The sequence below is a fragment of the Garra rufa genome, chromosome 1 (assembly GCF_049309525.1).
Source record: "Garra rufa chromosome 1, GarRuf1.0, whole genome shotgun sequence".
In the NCBI taxonomy this organism is placed as follows: domain Eukaryota; kingdom Metazoa; phylum Chordata; class Actinopteri; order Cypriniformes; family Cyprinidae; genus Garra; species Garra rufa.
In genome coordinates, this window is record NC_133361.1 from 14919293 (window position 1) to 14940334 (window position 21042).

The window sequence follows — 21042 nt, forward strand, 5'->3', positions numbered from 1 at the left end:
ATGGACACTAACCCATATACACAGAGTAATTTAGAAAACAAGCCCTAAAGAACTACAACTTCCCAAATTTATAAAAAAAGAGAGACAAAACAAGCATAACATTGCTTATAATAAGCAGACATGCAACACTTACAGAAACTACTGAATGGCAGCTCAAAGCATGAGACCAATTAAAGGATGTAAATGTTTTATATTGTCATATTATATTGTTATACACTTATTTTGTTTCGAATCAGTGGTTTAGAGCTTGCAATCAAACTCAACAAGTCACGTGACTTTAGCAAATGAGGCTTTATTACATCATGTAGTCTGAAAACATTTAAAAATTCGAGAATGACATTGAGCAAGTGAACCCATGAGTGTTTAATGTTTTTAACATGTCTTGGTTCAGTTTTATAAAAGCAGGTTCATTCTTAACCGATTAATTTTAATACGAATGTGTGTATAAAACAAATGAGAGTGTCAAACCCTGCCTAAAAACATACAAAACACGGACAATTTTACAGAAACGTTTAATGCTATTTAATGATTTCTAGATTTATTTTTCCTTGCATTTACACCATTTTGACCAGCAGGTGTCACCAGCGCTTCGAAATAGTGAATCAAATACTTAGCAGTTTATTCAATTGATTTTTAAGCTGTGACAAGCATATTTTCCCCACTAATAGAGACAACAGGAAGAGATGGTGCTTATTCGGAGGGCTGGAGATGGTGAGATTGTGGTTTGGATGGTAAGCGTGCAATAACTAATGCTCAAGACATCCTAGTAAAAAATAAATAAATTAAAAAATTAGTCACAAATAAATAAGTGTATAAAAATGAAGAAAAACGAAGATAGAAATGATAAAAAACTGATAAAAGGTGTTCTTGCTACTCACTTATTTACTTTTAAACATACAGTTCAGTTTGTCCTGATAGGTGTTTTCCATTATTGTACATTTAATAAACAATCTCTTTCTGTTCTTCAGCTGTTTTTCTTCTTTCTGCTTCTGTTGTTTTCAGTCTTATGGTTAGATTTCTTGAACATCTGAAGGCGTTTAGACCTGCTGCGTTTGTCCGTCTGTGTCAGGAACTCTAGAGAGAGATTGAGAGTGTTAAAACAGTAAAACTACAGGACAATGAGAGAGAAAGAGGAGCATCTCTCACCCATCCTCTGAATCACGGTGGTCAGCATTGCGTCCTCCTCCACCTCCCTAAAGATGAACAATAATACATTCGTCAGTAACACACTGATTATCATGTGATCCCAGACTGCTGCTCATGTGACCTCTGACCTCTGCCTGTCCTGATCCAGGCTGCTGATGATGTCATTCCTCTGCTGGATGATTGACAGCAGGCGTGACATCAGCTGATCTTCCTGATGTCTGTCGTCAGAGCTCCAGTCCTGCTCTGAGAATCACAAACACATTCACAATCAACTACAAACTATTACAACATACAGTACTCAGATCAGTTCATGTGAGGTTAAAGCAGAAGTTCACTTCCAGAACAAAAATTTACAGATCAATTACTCACCCTTATGTCATCCAAAATGTTCATGTCTTTCTTTCTTTCTTTAGTTGGAAAGAAATTATGTTTTCTGAGGAAAACATTTCAGGATATCTCTCCATATAATGGACTTTTATTGTTCCTGTGAGTTTGATTTTCCAAAATGCAGTTTAAATGCAGCTTTAAAGGGCTCTAAACAATCCCAGCTGAGGAAGAAGGGTCTTATCTAGTGAAACGAGCAGTTATTTTCTACAAAAATTTACAATTTATACACTTTTTAATCTCAAACGCTCATCTTGCCTAGCTCTGTGTTTTCTGGTTCATGCCAGTCAGGGTATGTCAAAAAAAAACTCCAATCTCATTTTCTTCTCCAACTTTAAAATCATCCTACATCGCTGTTTTACTTTTTTTGTAAAGGGTGTTTGATCTTCTTTGCACGTTCACTTTTCTAAACACTGTGTTGGTACTTCTGCAGGGATGTAGAAAAATGAGAAAAAAGAAATTGAGATTGGAGTTTATCGACCTACCCTAACTGTAATGAACCAGAATACACACAGAGCTAGACAAGACAAGCATTTAAAAGTTAAAAAATATAGTATTTTTTTTTTTTTTTTTGAAAATAACCGATTGCTTCACTAGATAAGACATACCTCGGCTGGGATCGTTTAGAGCCCTTTGAAGCCGCATTTTGGAAGTTCAAACTCGGGGGCACCATAGAAGTCCACTATATGGAGAGAATTCCTGAAATTATTTCTTCAAAAAACAATTTCTTTATGACTTAAGAAAGAAAGTCAGTAGTGAACTTCTCCTTTAAAGCAGACTTCCCACTAATCAATATTAAACCACACCAACACAAACAGGTTGACACGTATTTATGTGATTTATTGCGTTTCTGGTCACCTGGTTTGTTGAAGAGGCTTCTGATCTCAAACTCCACATCAGCCTGTTGATCCTCCAGACGCTGCTGCTTCACCCTGGAAACACACATGTTACATGTTACACACACATTATTCTGCACAACATGGTGTGTATATGTGTTACAGAGTGTGTTAATGTGTGTGTGTTACTCAGGGGCAGACTGGCCATCGGGAGCACCGGGAGAATTCCCGGTGGCCTGGCAACTAATTTGACCTGCTGCCTTCCAATCGTTTAATTTTTGTTGTTGTTGCCTGCCGAATGTACTAAAGTGGTTATTTCAGAATTCGCCATTCAATAATAAAACACTAATAAATCATGAATTGGTTAGTCTTGACTGGAAACGCATTTTGGCTAGCGCATACAAGCGTCCACCAAAAGGATGCGAGACTCCAGAATGGAGTGGAAGTGGCCAGGTGCAGCAGAGAGACAAAACTGTCCTGTTCATGACTTCAAGTGCAGGTCACTTACATCTATGAATAAGTGCAGGGTTTCTGCAGGATTTTCAAATCTTATTTAATGCCTTTTAATGCCCTTTTTAATGCCATTTCTAACATTTTTAATGCCGTACTCAACCAATAACTAACACCCCTGTGTATGAATGCGTGTTATTATAATGCATTTTTTTATTCATGCGGTCTTACAATGAGGAAACAATCAACAATATATCATCAATATATTACTCTGCTGAACATAATTAGAAATGGATCAGGAGACAGTTTAAAAGGTCAGCGTTTATTTGCAGATTTCAAAATTTCAAATATCAAGTCTGAACAGAAAAAAAAATTCTGAAACTTCAAACTCTTAGAGGCTAAAACGGTCCGCTCTTAAGTCTGTGTCACACAATTTTGGGCCAGCCAGAAGCAATTACCCAACTGGTTCCGTGTTTATCATACTACGCGACAGTGAATCAAAGTTATTAGTGGTGCAACGGATCACAAAACTCACGGTTCGGATCATATCACGGATCGGATCATTTTTCAGATCAGCAAAAAACAAACAAAACAAAAAAAGTTAGTTGTATATTAATTACTGAATGCTTTAAGTACTTCTAATCCACAGCAAACACTACTAGCTCAACTAATAAAGTCAGTAACAAAACAAGAACAATTACACAAATGACAAGTGTAGATGAATACAACACAGTTACTAATGAAATCAATAACACTAGTATTCAAGTGCAGAAATTTAATATTTAATTGTAAAATAACTAGTGCTTCTCACTGCAGGTATTTATTTGATGCAGTCTCTTTAAGGCCAAATGCATGTACCTAATACTGGCATGCTGATACTGATCAATACTGATCTCTTTCTCAGCTGTTTCGATTCACTGAAGACATAACCGACTGTGTTTACCAGAATACCAAAACGGGTATTTAAACATAACTTTGTATGTATGTTAAGAGAAGTTTTAAAGAGGAATCAATCTGTGAATTACGTAGTCTGAATCGCGCGTCTCTCTCTGTGCGCGTGCTCGCTTCAGGTATGTGCGGCAGCGGTAAAAAAACAAAAACACAGCGCGCGTGTTCTCTTTTGCTGCAGCGGTCTAAATAGTTTTAATGGGTAAACTGGCAAGACAAAACGTGCAAATTATAAACTTTTACTCTATGATGGTTAAACTTAACAGTTAATCCGCGAACCACATGCGTACCGAACCGTGCGGTCCGTACGGATCACGGATCATCTACGATCCGTTGCACCCCTAAAAGTTATTAATTATACAGGATAATTATACAAGATAAATTGGTAATACTTGTTTCTTCAACACCATCTAAAGTTTTAATGCCCGTATAAAACAATTTAATGCTTTTTAATGCCATTTAAGGCCTTAATTTTCGCAAAATCAATTTAATGACTTTTAATGCTTTTTAATGCCCCGCGGAAACCCTGAAGTGATTGTAGTTTTGTCATTGTTAAGCATTAAACTGTTGAAAATGTAAGCAGTAGCAGTCTTTTACTGCAAAAATAACAAAAAGACAATTACAATTTAAAAAAATAGGGATTTGGGCGACAAATAATCACGTGTTTTTAAGGGATAACTATTGCCAAAATGCAAACTGGGCTGTTTTTTTTTTTTTTACTGTAAACGAGACAAACTTATATCTAAAAGCATAATTACGACAAACGAGCCATTTTTGAGATTGACCGTGATTTCGTTTTGTGGTCAATGGCCGGTGAATGGGAGAACTAGGGGCAAATCTTTGAGCGAATCAAAATCGATATTTTTACAACACTAAGAAGGCTCGACACACCATGACACAAGTATCGTCTGGGTCTCTACACATGAACTCGAGCATTGAGAACATTGTTTGTGTACACAGAGTTTACTAAAAAGTAAACTCGCTCGCGGCTGTCTTGCCAGTCAAGAGGTATCGATCTCCGAATGCGACGTAATACTGAGGAGAGTAAAGATGGCTAGCTCCATATAAATGCACGGCTAATTCGTTGTTCTGTCGCAAGTGAAAAACAATATTAACCTTCTAGTTGTAAAAAGAGCCTCATATAAGAAACATTAATATATAAGAATCTCGCATTCGGAGATCAACACTTCTTGACTGGCAAGACGGCCGCGATGGAGACTCAAACAGTTAAAGTGAGTTGTTCAAAAACTTTCTTTTTAGTAAACTCTGTGTACACAAACAATGCTCTCTATGCTGGAGTTCATGTGTAGAGACCCAGACGATACTTCGAGCAAAGTGTCATAGTGTGTCGAGCCTTCTTAGTGTTGTAAAAATATCGTTTTTGATTCGCTCAGAGATATGCCCCTAGTTCTCCCATTCACCGGCCATTGACCACAAAACGAAATCACGGTCAATCTCAAAAACGGCTCGTTTGTCGTAATTATGCTTTTAGATATAAGTTTGTCTCATTTACAGTAAAAAAAAAAAACAGCCCAGGTTGCATTTTGGCAATAGTTATCCTTTAAAACACGTTTGGAGGGAGCTAAGGAAGACAACAACACAACCCTTATAAAAATGAACAATGGTTTTGCTACACTATATGTGACCCTGGACCACAAAAACATTCATAAGGGTACATTATTTGAAACTAAGATTTATACATACTGAAAGCTGAATAAATATTTGGCCGAGACACAACTTTTTGAAAATGTTTGAAAAATTGATATTTCAACAATATTTTTGAAGTTGTCCAAACAAGGCTCTAAGCAATGCATATTACTAATCATAAATTACGCTTTGATATATTAACGGTGGGAAATTTACCAAATATGTTCAGTGAACTTGATCTTTACATAATATTCTAATGATTTTTGGCATAAAAGAAAAATCGATCATTTTTAACTAATCAATGTATTATTGCCTATTGCTACAAATATACACATGCTACTTATGACTGGTTTTGTGGTCCAGGGTCACATATAGTTTCACCTTAGTATTTGTAGTAAAACTCTTATACAAATGGTAATCAATCTGACAAAAAACATGGTTACTATACGTTTACCATATATTGTTGTCTGTGGTTTCAAAATTTGGTGTGGGTGTATGGGACGGCCTGGATGAGTGTGAGATTTCCATGCCTGAAATTTTGTCCCAGTCCGCCCCTGGTGTTACTCACATATACACCAGCTCCGTGTCTCTGCGCACTAACATGTTCTTCTCATGAATCAGAAGGAACCAGTCGACTAGAAGATTCTCTGAAACAAACACACACACACACACACACCATAACTACACAAACCACACCTTTGATTTAAGTTTATATGCCACAAATATCATGAATTCCTTTTCTAAGTTACTCTTCATCCTCTGTAGTGGATGTTAGTGCTGTGTAGTGCTATGTTTGTCTGTGTTTAGGTGTTTCTCACCATCGCTGCGTCTCCTCATCTCACTCTCCAGCTGCACTCCTCTCCTCTCCAGCTCCAGCAGACGCTCCTCCAGCTTCTTCTGCTCCTCACACACCTGCTTCTCTGACACACGTGTGTCTGACATCACCTGAACACACAATCAATCAATCATCCTTTAGTCAGAGAAAAATAGAGATTCAAACATCTGATGCTGAATGAGAAAAGCAGATTCAATCCCAAAACTCAGAAGGTAATGTTGTGTTTGTGACCCTTAGCTTTATTGTGTTAATATCAAACTCATAAAATGTTTAGATACATTTCAGATTAGATTTACATCTAAAAAAACTGAATTAAACTGCAACATTTGTTGCAAACAGTTCATCACAAAGCTCTTCTCATTTCTGACATTGAAAGCACAACATTTTTTATGAATGTTTTTATGAATGTTTTAAGTATGATTATACAGGGAAACAGATGCATGTTAACTGAAACCTAAAATAAATTAAGAATTTAAATAATAATTATAACAAAATTCAAGCACTTTTTTTTCTCAGATTGTCTTGTACTCTAAGTAAAGCTCTCTTATCATTAAAAGAGAAGTTCATTTCCAGAACAAATATTTACAGATAATTTACTCACCCCTTTGTCATTTGAAATGTTCATGTCTTTCTTTCTTCAGTCGCAAAGAAATTATGTTTTTTGAAGAAAACATTTTAGTATTTCTCTCCATATAGTGGACTTCTATGGTGCCCCCGAATTTGAACTTCCAAAATGCAGTTTAAATGGAGCTTCAAAAGGCTCTAAACGATCCCAGCCGAGGAAGAAGGGTCTTTTCCAGTAAAACGGTTGGTTGTTTTCTAAAGAAATTACAATTTATATACTTTTTAACCTCAAATGCTTCTCTTATCTAGCTCTGCGTGTACTGTGTATTCCAGTTCAAGACAGTTATGCTGATGATACACTGGGCAACTTTTTGAGCAATTTTATCGGGCAACTTTTTTGGAGCAATGTTGCTTGGGCACTTTCCCATTGAGAATGGGTAAAACATTTCTATCTGGATAATTTAGACCAGTTGTGGGCCCTGTATCACACCTGGCTGCCCGTTGGCGGCAACTTTTGCCAAAGTTGCCCGGCAACATTACTCAAAAAGTCGGCCTCTAGTCGGCTGCGTCTGCGGGCGTCTGGGCAATTAAACTGAGCTCGAACACACCGAACTGACGAAACCCGACTACAAACTCGAAGGTGCTTTCTGCGCATGCGTGAGGAGATATACCGTTGAGTACCTGTAGATGGCAGTAGTCTGTATTTTTATTCCAAGAAGAGAACCCGGAAGAACCGCCGCACGGTTCGCATAGCGTTTTCTGTTATGTCATACAGCGCTGGCCTGCCAATCAGAGCGCTCTCTTTCCCAGACGGCCCTGACAAGCCCGACGCCGATTAGGCAAACTTTGGCCGACGCGAGCCCGACGAAAGCCGACGAGAGCCGACGTGCGGAACACACCGAACCGACGCGCTTCACTGACGCCCACCAACTGCCCGACGAGGCCAGACGGCCGATCGTCGGCTTGGTGTGTCCCGGCCTTAACAGTATTGAACCAAGTTCACGCAGAGCTAGACAAGACAAGCGTTTAGGGTTAAAAAGTATATAAATTGTCAATATTTTTAGAAAATAACTGATCGTTCAAGTCGGAAGTTCAAACTTACAGCCACCATAGAAGTTCACTATATAAAGAGAAATCCTGAAACGTTTTCCTAAAAAACACAACTTCTTTTTGACTGAACAAAGAAAGACATGAACATCTAGGATGACAAGGGGGTGAGTAAATTATCTGTAAATTTTTGTTCTGGAAGTAAACTTAGTATATCGTTCACTTCAGCAGCACAACAAAGACAGTTTGTGTCTCACCTTCCTCTTGATGAGCGGGAAACCATACACAGGAGCTGCAGCTTGGTGCATGCTGGGACCTGAAGATGAGGTTTGGGGTTTGTGTGCAGCGGAGGTTTCGCAACTGAAAAGTTTTTTCTTGACAAAGAGAAAAACAGTCTGATGTTAAAACACACACACAAGCAATATCCTGTGAGACTGCAAAATGAAAAATAACAACCCACAACCACAAACTGATGTTTGTTTGTCTGGTTCTCTGACTGACTGATGCTCACACACATTAACTAGATAGAAGTGATAACAGCTTTCACCACAGGTTGAACATTAGAGAGAAATCACATGACTCTAAAAGGGAAATTAAAGCTGCATCGTGTTCTCCGTTTCAGTTCATTAAAGTGAAGATCCTGGTTCTTGGTCTGAATTTGGGACTCAGAGCTAGACCTTGCATTTGAGACACTTACTTTATTTTTTAGAGCTGATAGTTAGTTCAAATGAGTCACAGACTGTGAATCAGTGTGTTATTCAGGTAAACCTGATACTGACAGTCTCTGCTGAGCTAACCTGCTAACAGCAGCAACTCTATTTTTAGCCTGGAGATCACATGACTTGTCTAAACTAGAGGGGACTAAATATAAACCAGCTTCATCTAGTGAAGAACCAGCGCTGGTTGCTTAAACCTGCTGGTTTGTCAGTCCTTCAGAAACTACTTTCATTCAGTACCTTGGAGTCGTCACCATCATCATCCAGGAAGGGGTTAAAGGTCACAGGCTGGCGGTGTGAATGAGCGGAAGGAGCTGGAGCCGGAGGAAGGCGATACCAGGGACCCGGATCAACCAGCTTCATCCAGGGATGTTCCTTACGGACAGTGCTCTGAGACAAGACTGAGACTAGAACGAGAAAAACACATGAGACAAAATGAAAGATGCATTTTAGCTGATAAAAATAAAATCAGTAGTTTGTACTTCATTGTTGAATTAAAAACATCAAAGGCAAATAATTACTGTAATAATAACATACTGTATAAAACAGCTATATCATAGTTATAGAAATATCTCTGCTATGAACAAAACTTAAGAAAATTCCCTTATGATAGTAAATGTGAGAACAAAATTATTGACAACAGTGTTGTAAATGTAAAACTGGTATCTCAATCACTATAACATTATACATTATTCAATGGCCAGTGCATGCTGGGAAGAGAGTGAATGGAATTGAACAAAAAAGCTTTGGCTGTTTAAATCAAATAAATGCATTAATTATTAACTATAAACAAACAGCTACTGGAAATGCATAAGTTGTTTGGCTCATCCAATCAGAATGTACAGCTGGAACTGTCTGTTTTATGATGTTTACACTGTAACAATAGTGTAACATAGTAACACAGAGATGAAGATTCTAACCGTTGTTAGGGAGATGGTCTGGTGATCTAGGGGTGGGGCAAGGAGGTTCTTGAGGCTCCACCCCTTTTCTGGGAGCAGGTTTGGGAGATTCTTGTATGTCAGTCTCTGATGAGGTGGAGAGACGTAAACAATTCATTTTGTCTTCGTCTGTCTCACTTCTGTCTCCGTCCATCTCACTGGTTTCTTTCTGTGAGTGTTGATCTGCAGGCTGGTTGTGTTCAGGAGCAGGTTTGCAAGGATAACTGCACTGCAGGGAACCCGTCTCACTGTCCACTTTGAAAGAGATTGGCAGCAGAGAGCGACGACAGCGATTGCATCTGAAACACATTGGAAGACGATTAGGACAGTGTGAGACAGAGTTCGTATGAGGATGTACAGGTTTATTTATACCTGTGAGGGTCAGATGTCCTCACTTATATGCTGAAATGGAGTGTCTATTTACACCGAGTGCAAACAGCTCGCCCTGTTGGCAGAGGCTATTTACATTAACTCCACCCACCAACAAGTGACTGCTTAGTGAACACTACTAAAGACCATTGTAAAATAACAGGTCCAGCAGTGTAGATGGATAAAGTGCATGTCACAGTCTTTTTGAAGCTGTTCTCTACTCCCTTTCCTTTGTCAAATCTCATATCACATCAGAAAGACAGTTATTTTAAATTTAAATAATAGAAATTTTGAAAAAGTTGAAAATAAAGTATCGGGTAAGGTTATGGTAGGTGTAGAAAGGGCTTTATTGTCCCAATAATGTGGTATCCATTTAATAATTTGAATTAAAATTATAATTTACACTCAATATGTTATTACTGCATACTTTTTTATATAATACAATAATGCTGAGGTGCAGATAATTCAGAATAAGTAATATAAATAACAGAAAATCCTGCTATTTTAACAGTGTAAATATAGTCTATTGCTTTTTTGCACTTAATGTAAATATCCTCTATTGCCATTTACAGTGCAAATAGCTACGCTGCAATATCACGAAAATGACTAGAGACATTTGACTGGTCCTCACTAGTTAAAGAATTCTGCCATGGTAATGTTTAGTGGTTGGGTTAGGCTGCGTTCACACTTGGCGTCTTTTTTGACAAGAAAAAGTTGACTAGGGCGTTTTTTTAGTAAAAAAAAAAAAAAGCTGGCAGCGTTCTGTTACAAAAAGCAGCCGAGTGCGTCTTCTGTTGCTATAACAACAGCTGCAACAGTAGCGTAGTGCTGTGTGGTGAAGGAATGTCGAGAAAGAGCCTCTTTGTGATGTATATTATGATAGAGTTGTTTACTCATATCATACAACTCCTTGTGCTCCGAAACTAGTACGATAAGTTTATTTACCGGCAACTTCTCCAGTTTTTTTTTTCTTGTTGTTTTTGTTGTTATGGAAACGATAGGTCCCACTACTCGCTTGTCATTGGTCAGCTGTCAAAAAAGCTCTTGACGTAGGGCGTTTTCTTCAAAAAAGTTCAACTTTTTTCAACTTAAAAAGACGCTCTGAGCTGCAGAAAAAGACGCCGGCGGTGGCGTTTAAAAAAGCGCTCAGGGCTTTTTTGAAAAGACGGTTTACTCCATAGGGTTAGAATGTAAAACAGACGCTGGCAGTTTGGAAAAGGACACCAAGTGTGAACACGGCCTCAGGCCATAAAAATATCATTAACCTGACATAAAAACAATGGAAGTCAATGCAATATCTTCAATAAAAAAGTGAAACAAACATATGAGAGACACAGTGTGTGTATTTAGAGAGAGAGTGTTTGCATGTTTGTCACAGTGTCTGTCTGTTTTACCTGAAGCAGGAGCGGTGATACAGGCATCCCTTTACCAAAACCTTTTGAATGAGATGAACATGTGTGTGACAGACACTACAGACTTGCTTATCTGACGATCTGACCACATCTGATGAGAACTGAGAGAAAGAGAGCAGAGAAATAAATTATCAGAGGCAGAGGAGACATTTGGACAGAGAGACGGGTGAAGAGATGGACAGAAAGATAGACAAACACACAAACAGGTGGACAGACAGACAAACAAACGGATGGACAAATAGACTGATAGACAGACATACAGACATATGAACATACAGACAGGTGGACAGACAGATAAACAGACAGCTGGATGGATATACAGACAGATGGACATACATACAGAAGGACAGACAGGCAGGAAGACAGGTGGATGGAGAGACATACACTACAGATAGACAATCAGACAGACAGATAGACAGACAGACAAACAAACAGGCAGACAGGTGGACAGACACAGGTAGACAGATGGATGGAGAGACATACACTACAGATAGACAATCAGACAGACAGACAGACAGACAGACAGGCAGACAGACAAGCGGATAGATGGACAGATAGAAAGATAGACAGACAAACAAACAGGCAGACAGACACAGGTAGACAGATGGATGGAGAGACATACACTACAGATAGACAATCAGACAGACAGATAGACAGACAGACAAACAAACAAACAGGCAGACAGGTGGACAGACACAGGTAGACAGATGGATGGAGAGACATACACTACAGATAGACAATCAGACAGACAGACAGACAGACAGACAGGCAGACAGACAAGCGGATAGATGGACAGATAGAAAGATAGACAGACAAACAAACAGGCAGACAGACACAGGTAGACAGATGGATGGAGAGACATACACTACAGATAGACAATCAGACAGACAGGCAGACAGACAAGCGGATAGATGGACAGATAGAAAGATAGACAGACAGACAAACAAACAGACAAGACAGGTGGGCAGACAGACAGACAGACAGATAGATAAACAGATTTGCATAGACAGAGGAATGACATACATAGATGAACAGACAGACAGCAGGATAGGTGGACAGGCAGACAGACAGAAAGGCAGGCAGGCAGACGAGTAGACAGATGGACAGACAGGGAGATAGTGAAACAGACAGACAGGTAGACAGGTGAACAGACATACAGACAAACCGATGAATGGACGGATGGATGGAGAGACATACAGATGGACAGACAGGCAGATGAGTGGACAGATGGACAGACAGGTGCACATACTGAAGGACAGACAGTTGGATAGACAGAAAGAAATACAATCAGGAAGACAAACAAATAGATACCCGAGTGTGTGTCTGTTCTTGTGTTATGGTGCTGCTGGATTCATTGTTCACAGGAGTCTTCTGACTGACTGATGAAAAACCAGAGATGATCCATCAGTAAAATAGCAAATTTCAGCTCTAGTGAATCATGATGAACATGTGAGATTGTTAATGGTCAATGGTCTCATGATCAAATACCGTGAGAGTTTCCTCTGAAGACATAGTGCAGCTGAGAGACGTAAGTGATGATGGACAGTAGATCCGGCTCCTTCACAGACACCAGCTCATCCGGATCTAAAAGAGCAGGAATTCCTAACTCACGTTCTGCAACGTCAAATGCCTAATGAAGAGGAATAAAGGACATGAGATGAAGAACATTATGGGTACAGTAACCACAGCAAGCTTCTCCTGGAGCAAAACCCTGAGATCTGAGATGGCTTACTGCCATTTCTAAGGACAAACGAAGCTCTTTGAGTCTTTTTCTGAAGAGGCTCCTCCATCTCACGTGATGGTTTAACCGCTTTAACAACAAAAACTAAAAACAGAAACTCACCAGACGCATGTTCTCGTGGACGTTGTGTTTGGACAGTGAGTGGAAATCTCTGCCAAGAGAAGCAAACAGAAAGCTGAAGATACATATGAGAAGAAACCGAGGTGGAAGACCAGACCAGAAAACACTACTATGTGTACATTTGAATAAAACATTCATGTTTTCGAAAACAAATCTGGGTAGAGTACAAAAAAAATCACATACTGAAAGATTATCATAGAATACCATGGTAAACTTAGGCTACTGTTAACATGTGCATAACCCACAATAATACTGTGTTTATGTTTATAATAGTTTCTCTCTTAGAAAATCATGTTTAGCCTATTTTTTTTTTTTCAAAACTCAGAGTTGATTCTTACAGTAGATCGGGTCTGTGTTTGTGGATGATCGCACAGAAAGCCAGTCCATCTTTGAATGAGGAGCTCATGTCTGTGAAGATCACATCAGAGTAACCTTTACAAGCATCTCGACACCAGTCCTGAAGAGCTTTCAGTGAACACATGACCGAATAAAGACACTTAGTCCTATTAAATTAAGTCAATCTGGTCAATGCATCATTTAAACGAGGAAGCGCTCTTCAGACCGGAACAGAATATAACTGAACACCGAATGAATGTCACTGTTCTTCGGTTTCGGGTTGATTTCCCAGTTCCGTTGCTTTCAGACAGCTACAAAAAAAATTCTCACTTATGAACGCATAAACAACTATATCAGAACTCAAACCCGTTCAGAAGAGTTTCTGTTTTCGTGGTCCAACAATCTGTTGCTCCGATAAAAATGTAAACTTTTGATTAGATTAAACCATTAAGTCCGTCCAAAGCGATGACAGTAAACATCAACAGCAAACAAAAACACAGATCCAAGAACTTATGCGCTATAAATCCGACATCTGAGTTCATTTTCTCATTAAATTCTTAAAAAAACACACACTTTACCAGAATACACGTGAAAACAAAGTACTTTAAACACAAACACGCTGCTTTACGAGACTTAAGTCTGAAAAGGTGAATTTCCGTTGAGGTTGTGGATGAGAGAACAACTGAAAGAGGGCACTTGTGCGCATGCGCGAAACACACACACAAAAAACACACACACACACACACACACACACACACACACACACACACGCATCCCAGGCTACGAGGATTCAGCAAACAGTAGTCAACATTTGAAGTGGATAAAAACCTTTCATCAAAGTTGTCCTAAACCCAAAACAATACCTCTTCTTGTCTTAGGGCAACTTTGCTGAACTCGATCCACTTCAAATGTTGACTACTATATTTTAACAGATAAAAACGAACAAACAAACAGATTAGCTTTAGGTGGATGTTTTAAAACACCCTTGAACGGTTTACAACACGTTTACCGTTTAATGTTATGCTATGTTATATGACAAAAATCATAACAAGCCTTTCCTTTGTAAGCCACCTCGGAGTCACAGCGCCTCCTACCGGAGAGAAACAGCGTGGCTCAAAAGTGAAAGTGAAAGCAGGCAAAAAGTTGTCATTTTTCAAGCTGAATTCTAACAGAAGACAAGAGTGTCGTGTTTCTCAGTACACAAAGTTGACAAGCCTGAAAATAAAGTCTCGTTATACTTAATACGCACGTTTCCCCTGCAGATCTGCATTGTAATGAATCTTTTCTGAAGGTTGCATAAACTCCTCTAGTCATCTCATTTTTTAAGACTGTCCATACATGTACAAGTCAGCGTAAACATCTGAGGGACCAAAAGACTAAAGGTAAAAAAAAAGGCTAACTGAAACCTGTTCAGATTAGCTCTTAAGAAAGTCTTAACAAAAAACACATTGATTTCTGGAGTAAGTTAATAGAAGCTTGAAGATCGCAGAAGCTTAAAGATTTACTGGAAAAAAATAAAAGACTTGCAGGACTTGTCAGACAAGTTCATAATCTTAAACCAAATGATCGAGCTAGTAGAAAAAGACTGCAAAACGAATACAAAACAGACAGATACATAATAGTCCCAAACGATAAACACATTCTTCGCTTACACATCAGTCTTAGCCCAACTGCTAGTTGATGCTAAAAGGACCCCACTCAGCTCCCCTTGCATTTCGCCTATCCTTTCCAATTTTGCCTTCCTTGCTACATTTCCTTTAGGCAAGGCAAGGCAAGTTTATTTATATAGCACATTTCATACACAATGGTAATTCAAAGTGCTGTACATAAAAGGAATTAAAATCATAATAGCATATATCATAAAAATTTAAAATAATAATCACAACAATAAAAACAAAATTTAAGAACATTTAAGATGATTTAAAAAATTATTTAAAATTAAATAATACAGTAAAATGATTATACATAAAATAATGCATTCTGTTCTGACGTAGCACAGTGCTCATTCAATAAATGCACAACTGAACAGATGACTTTTGAGTCTGCATTTAAATGTGGCTAATGTATTAGCACATCTGATCTCTTCTGGAAGCTCATTCCAACTGCGGGCGGCATAATAGCTAAAAGCGGATTCCCCTTGTTTTGTGTGAACCCTTTACATTACTAACTGACTCGATCCTAGTGATCTGAGTTGTCTGTTAGGTTTATATTCAGTGAGCATATCTGCAATGTATGTAGGTACTAACTAGGCCATTTAGTGCTTTATAAACAAGTAAAAGTACTTTAAAATCTATCCTAAACATAACTGGTAGCCAGTGTAAGGACCTGAGGACTGGTGTGATATGCTCTGATTTTCTGGTTCTAGCAGTGTTCTGTATGAGCTGCAGCTGTCTAATGGTCTTCTTGGGAAGGCCAGTGAGGAGACCATTACAATAGTCCACGCTGCTGCTGATAAAGGCATGAACAAGTTTCTCCAAGTCTTGATGGGAAATAAAACATTTAATTCTTGCAATGTTTTTGAGATGATATGCTGATTTAGTTACTGCTTTGACATGGCTACTGAAACTGAGGTCTGACTCCAGAATCACACCCAGATTCTTGACTTGATTTTTTGTTTTTTGACCCCTAGTGTCAAGGTACGCATTTACCTTATGAACTTCATCTTTGTTTCCAAATGCAATGACTTCTGTTTTCTCCTTGTTTAACTGAAGAAAGCTTTGGCACATCCAACTGTTAATTTCATCAATGCATTGGCAGAGAGAGTCAATGGGGCTGTAGTCATTTGGCGATAAGGCTAGGTAGATCTGGGTATCATCTGCATAGCTGTGATATGCTATTTGGTTCTTTCTCATTATTTGACTTAGTGGGAGCATATACAGGCTGAACAACAGCGGCGCTAGAATTGAGCCTTGTGGGACTCCGCATGTCATGGACGTCCACTTAGACTTATGCTCTCCTATACTTACGTAATAACCTCTCCCTTCTAAGTATGACCTGAACCAATTTAGAACCATCCCAGAAAGCCCGACCCAGTTTTCCAGTCTATCTAAAAGCATGTTATGATCGACAGTGTCAAATGCAGCACTGAGAATACCAGCACTGATATTTTGCCAGAATCTGAATTTAGGCGAATATCATTTATTATCTTTATGAGCGCTGTCTCTGTGCTATGATGTTGTCTGAAGCCAGATTGGAAATGGTCCAGGTATCCATTTGAGTTTATGTAGTGATTCAGCTGATTGAAAACAACCTTTTCAATAATCTTGCCTATGAAAGGAAGATCTGATATTGGTCTATAGTTGCTCAGTATGGTGTTATCAAGATTGCTCTTTTTCAGAAGGGGCTTAACAGCTGCAGTTTTCAGGGAGTTTGGAAAAGTCCCAGAAAGAAGTGAGGTGTTCACCACTTCTAAATCCACTATTGCTGTGGATTAATTTAGTTTGAAAATCAGACTGTGTTAACTTTTTAAAGATTACTTTTTCTATTTGATTATTATTATTATTATTATTTTTTTTTTTTTTTTTGGCAAGACAATTCCAGAACACCAGTGAACAGAAATTATAGAAATAAAAGCTTTAAATAATGCAACATATCTTTGAAATCAATCACTGAATAACACAGTCTTTTTCATTTTGAGAGCCATGTTCAGGGGTTCTTTGTTGTCTTCTATTATCTTGAAGCATCTTTTTGAGCTCAAGATAGCGTTGTTTCCAGTATATTAGTTGTTCTTCACTTTCTCTTAGCATCTCTGTGAGCTCAAGAACATGCTCCAGATTTTTTACTTTTTTCTCCTCAAATTCTTCTGTTTGTTTTCTGGCTTCATCTTCATTTTTCTTCTTTGTGTCTTTTATTTCCTTGTCATATTTCTGTTCCATCTCACTCTGTTCTTTCTCTTCTTTTTCTTTTATCTCTCTTTCTCTTCTCTTTATTTCTTCTTCTTGCTGTTGTTTCAGATCTTTAATAATTTTCTTCCAGCTCTTTCTCTCTTCTTCTTGTCTCTCACCGTCATCTTGTTTTTTTTTCTCCCAGTCCTTTTTTCTCTCTTGCTCCAGTTGTTCATAATATATTTCCATTTTAGTTTGTTTTTCCTCATACTCTCTCTCTCTTTCTACTCTTTCTCTTTTCTGTTTCTGTCTCTCTGCCTCTATTTTCTGTATTTCTTCTTCTCTCTCTCTTTCAAATCTCTCTCTAATTTTTTCCATTTCTTCTTGGATTGCTTGTCTCTCATTTTCAGCCTCCTGTATTTTTCTCTGCCATCTCTGTCTCTCCTTCTGTTCTTCTTCAATCCTCTGTTTCTTTTCCAAATCTCTCTTTTTATTTTCTTCTTCATGTTTCATCTTTAAATCTGCAATAATGCATTCTTTTTTCTCTTTTTCTTCAAACTCTTTTCTGAGTTTGTCTTCTTTTTCTCTCAGTTGTTCTTGCATGTTAATTTTCTCTTTATCTGCTCTTTGTTTCTGTTCTTTTTGTCTCTCATCATCTTCTCGTTTTCTTCTCTCCCACTCATCTTTTCTCTCTTGCTCCAATTGCTTATATTGTCTTTTCATTTCATCTCTCTGTTTTTCATATTCTCTCTCTTTTTCTTCTCTTTCTTGTTTCCAATTCTGTCTCTCCTCCTCTATTTTCTTTTTTTCTTCTTCTCTCTCTCTTCCAAATTTCTCTCTCATTTTCTCCAGTTCTTCTGGTTTTTCTCTCAATTGTTTCTCGTTTTGTTTTCTTTCTTCTTCCTCTCGTTGTATCATCTGTTTTTTCTTTTCATCCTCCCATTCTTTCTGCTGTCGCATAAATTCTTCTTTGATCACTTTTCTTTCATTTTCAGCTTCTTTTATTTTTCTCTCCAACCTCTGTCTCTCCTCCTCTACTTCTTCAATCCTCTGTTTCTCCTCCAAATCTCTTTTTTTAGTTTCTTGTTGTTTCATCTTTAATTCTGCTATAATGCATTCTTGCTCATGTTTCATCTTTGCTTGATCTTGTATGTATTTCTCTTCTCTCTTACAATCTTCTTCTTCTCTTTCTTTTTGCTGTTTTTCATACTGTGATCTCTGATTTTCAATTTCTTTCTTCATTTCTTCTATTTTTTGATGATATTCAGCCCTCTGCTTTTTTTCCTCTTCAGATCGTTTCTGGTTTTCAATTTCCCATTTCTTCTGTTCTTTTTTCTCTTTTTCTTCAAACACTTTTGTGAATTTGTCCTCTTTTTCTTTCAGTTGTTTTTGCATGTTAATTTTCTCTTTATCTGCTCTTTGTTTCTCTTCTTTATGTCTCTCATCATCTTCTTTTCTCTCTTGCTCCAATTGCTCATATTGTCTTTTCATTTCATCTCTCTGTTTTTCACATTCTCTCTCTTTTTCTTCTTTTTCTTGTTTCCATTTATGTCTCTCCTCCTCTATTTTTTTTCTTTCTTCTTCTCGCTCTCTTTTAAATCTCTCTCTCATTTTCTCCAGTTCTTCTTGTTTTTCTCTCAATTGTTTCTCGTATTGTTTTCCTTGTTCTTCCTCTCGTTCTCTCATCTGTTTTTTCTTTTCATTCTCCCATTCTTTTTGCTGTCGTGCAAATTCTTCTTTGATCACTTCTTCAAACTCTTTTCTGAGTTTGTCCTCTTTTTCTCTCAGTTGTTTTTGCATGTTAATTTTCTCTTCATCTGCTCTTTGTTTTTCTTCTTCTCGTCTCTCATCATCTTCTAGGTTTTTTCTCTTCCACCCCTCTTTTATTTCTTGCTCCAATTGTTCATACTGTCTTTTCATTTTAGTTTCCTTTTCTTCATATTCTCTCTCTTTTTCTTCTCTTTCTTTTCTCTGTTTCTGTCTCTCCTCCTCTATTTTCTTTCTTTCTTCTTCTCTCTCTCTTTCAAATCTCTCTCTCAGTTTCTCCAGTTCTTGTTTTTTTCTCAATTGTTCCTCGTGTTCCTCTTTTCTAAATCTTTCTTCTTCCTCTCGTTGTCTCATCTGTTCTTTCTTTTCATCCTCCCATTCTTTCTGCTGTTGTGTAAATTTTTCTTTGATCCCTTCTCTTTCATTTTCAGCTTCTTTTATTTTTTTCTTCCAGCTCTGTCTCTCCTTCTTTATTTCTTCAATCCTCCTTTTCTCCTCTAAATCTCTTTTTTTAGTTTCTTCTTCTACTTTCTTTTGCAATTGTGCGATAATTTCCTTTTGTTCTCTTAATGTTTCTTGATCTTGTCTGTATTCCTCTTCATTTTTCCTATTTTCTTCTTCTGTTTCTTTTTGCTGTTTCTCATACTGTGATCTCTGATTTTCAATCTCACTATTCAGTTCTTCAATTTTTTGTTGATATTCAGCACTTTTCTGTTTAGCATCTTCTAACTCTTTTCTGAATTTGTCCTCTTTTTCTCTAAATTGATTCTGCATTTCCAATTTCTCCTCATATGTTCTTTGTTTTTCGTCCTCAAGACTTCTTATGTCTTTCGTTGCTAGCTCATATTTGACTTTTACTGCCTTAAAAGCCTGAATTTTTCTTTCTATCTCTTTCAGTATTTTGTGAATTCTCTCATTAATGGACATCTCTGCCTCCTCAAACATGTTGTTGGTGAAGCATCGACCCACATTAGTATTTTTTACTGCTTCTATCATGTTTAACAGTTGAACCTCTTGAGCTCTGTTTTGATTTTCTTGGTTTCCAAAATATCTGATCAGTTTCTTCATATGATCTTGCATAGATATACCCTCCAAAGCTTCTCCTCTGTTGAACAGAATGATGCTGAATTGAGCAGATTTTATACCATATGTTGTCTCTATCAGATCCAAAGTATCCACCTCCTCTGTATTAAATCTTCCCAAACTCAGTACAATGACAAGCACATGAGGTCCAGGTGATGACAGAGAAATACATTTCACATATTCTTCCATCACTTGATAATTTGACAGTGACGTGTCAAAGAGACCCCGAGTATCAATAACAGTTACTGATCGACCATCAACTTCACCAACTCCCTTCTGACAAACAATTAACAATGAATCTGTGTTTATATGGCTGTGAAACATATCTCTTCCCAGAACAGGGTTTTCTGTAACACTCTTTGCATTTCCTCTCTTCTCAATGAACCACACACTCTCCTGGTCATTTTCTTCACCTTCAGCACCTGGAAATCAATAAAAAGTTGTTTAAGAGGAACAAACACAAAACAATGTCACTGATGGTCTTTGAGTGTGGATTTTCACTTTTAGCTTCTAACATCCAAAAATTATTTTCTTATGTTCTTACTAGAGAGACCATCTGGCAATAGATCTGTTGTGGGACATAAATGTGATTTTGAGGGACACCTGTGAGACAGATACATGTTGTACTGTTATAAACACTGATGACATCTGTTGTCATTAGCCCTTATTTATATTTTTGAGGGCACACATGCAAACAAGAAGTATGTATTTTTTTATGAGGGTAAAGAGAATCCACCTACAAAAGAAGAGATTTGTGATTGCGCATTTTGATGTGCCCCCGCATTACAATAATGCGCTCTAGACATTTGTCATTAAGATAATACCATAGAAACCACCTCAAATGAACCAATCAAATTTGAATAATGTTGCGTCTGAAAG

General features: G+C 37.8%; 1 protein-coding gene across 2 annotated transcripts; it reads right to left on the bottom strand.

Annotated features, from left to right (window-relative positions):
* Nucleotides 1–293: 293 nt before the first annotated feature.
* Nucleotides 294–14142, bottom strand: LOC141343344 (MICAL-like protein 1). Of its 2 annotated transcripts, XR_012356727.1 has the most exons (15): nucleotides 13492–14142; nucleotides 13136–13184; nucleotides 12781–12922; nucleotides 12604–12671; nucleotides 11275–11393; nucleotides 9494–9810; nucleotides 8814–8980; nucleotides 8115–8231; nucleotides 6230–6356; nucleotides 5980–6058; nucleotides 2389–2462; nucleotides 1275–1389; nucleotides 1147–1193; nucleotides 879–1074; nucleotides 294–763 (listed from the first exon to the last, which is right to left on the bottom strand). XR_012356727.1 is itself a non-coding variant. In XM_073847948.1 (14 exons), the coding sequence occupies exons 1-14, from the start codon at nucleotides 13632–13634 to the stop codon at nucleotides 965–967; spliced, it is 1674 nt and encodes a 557-aa protein (XP_073704049.1). In that variant the 5' UTR covers nucleotides 13635–14142; the 3' UTR covers nucleotides 294–964. The 2 variants fall into 2 exon arrangements, 1 of the variants encoding a protein (XP_073704049.1); XM_073847948.1 differs by having other exon boundaries at nucleotides 294–1074.
* Nucleotides 14143–21042: the final 6900 nt, after the last annotated feature.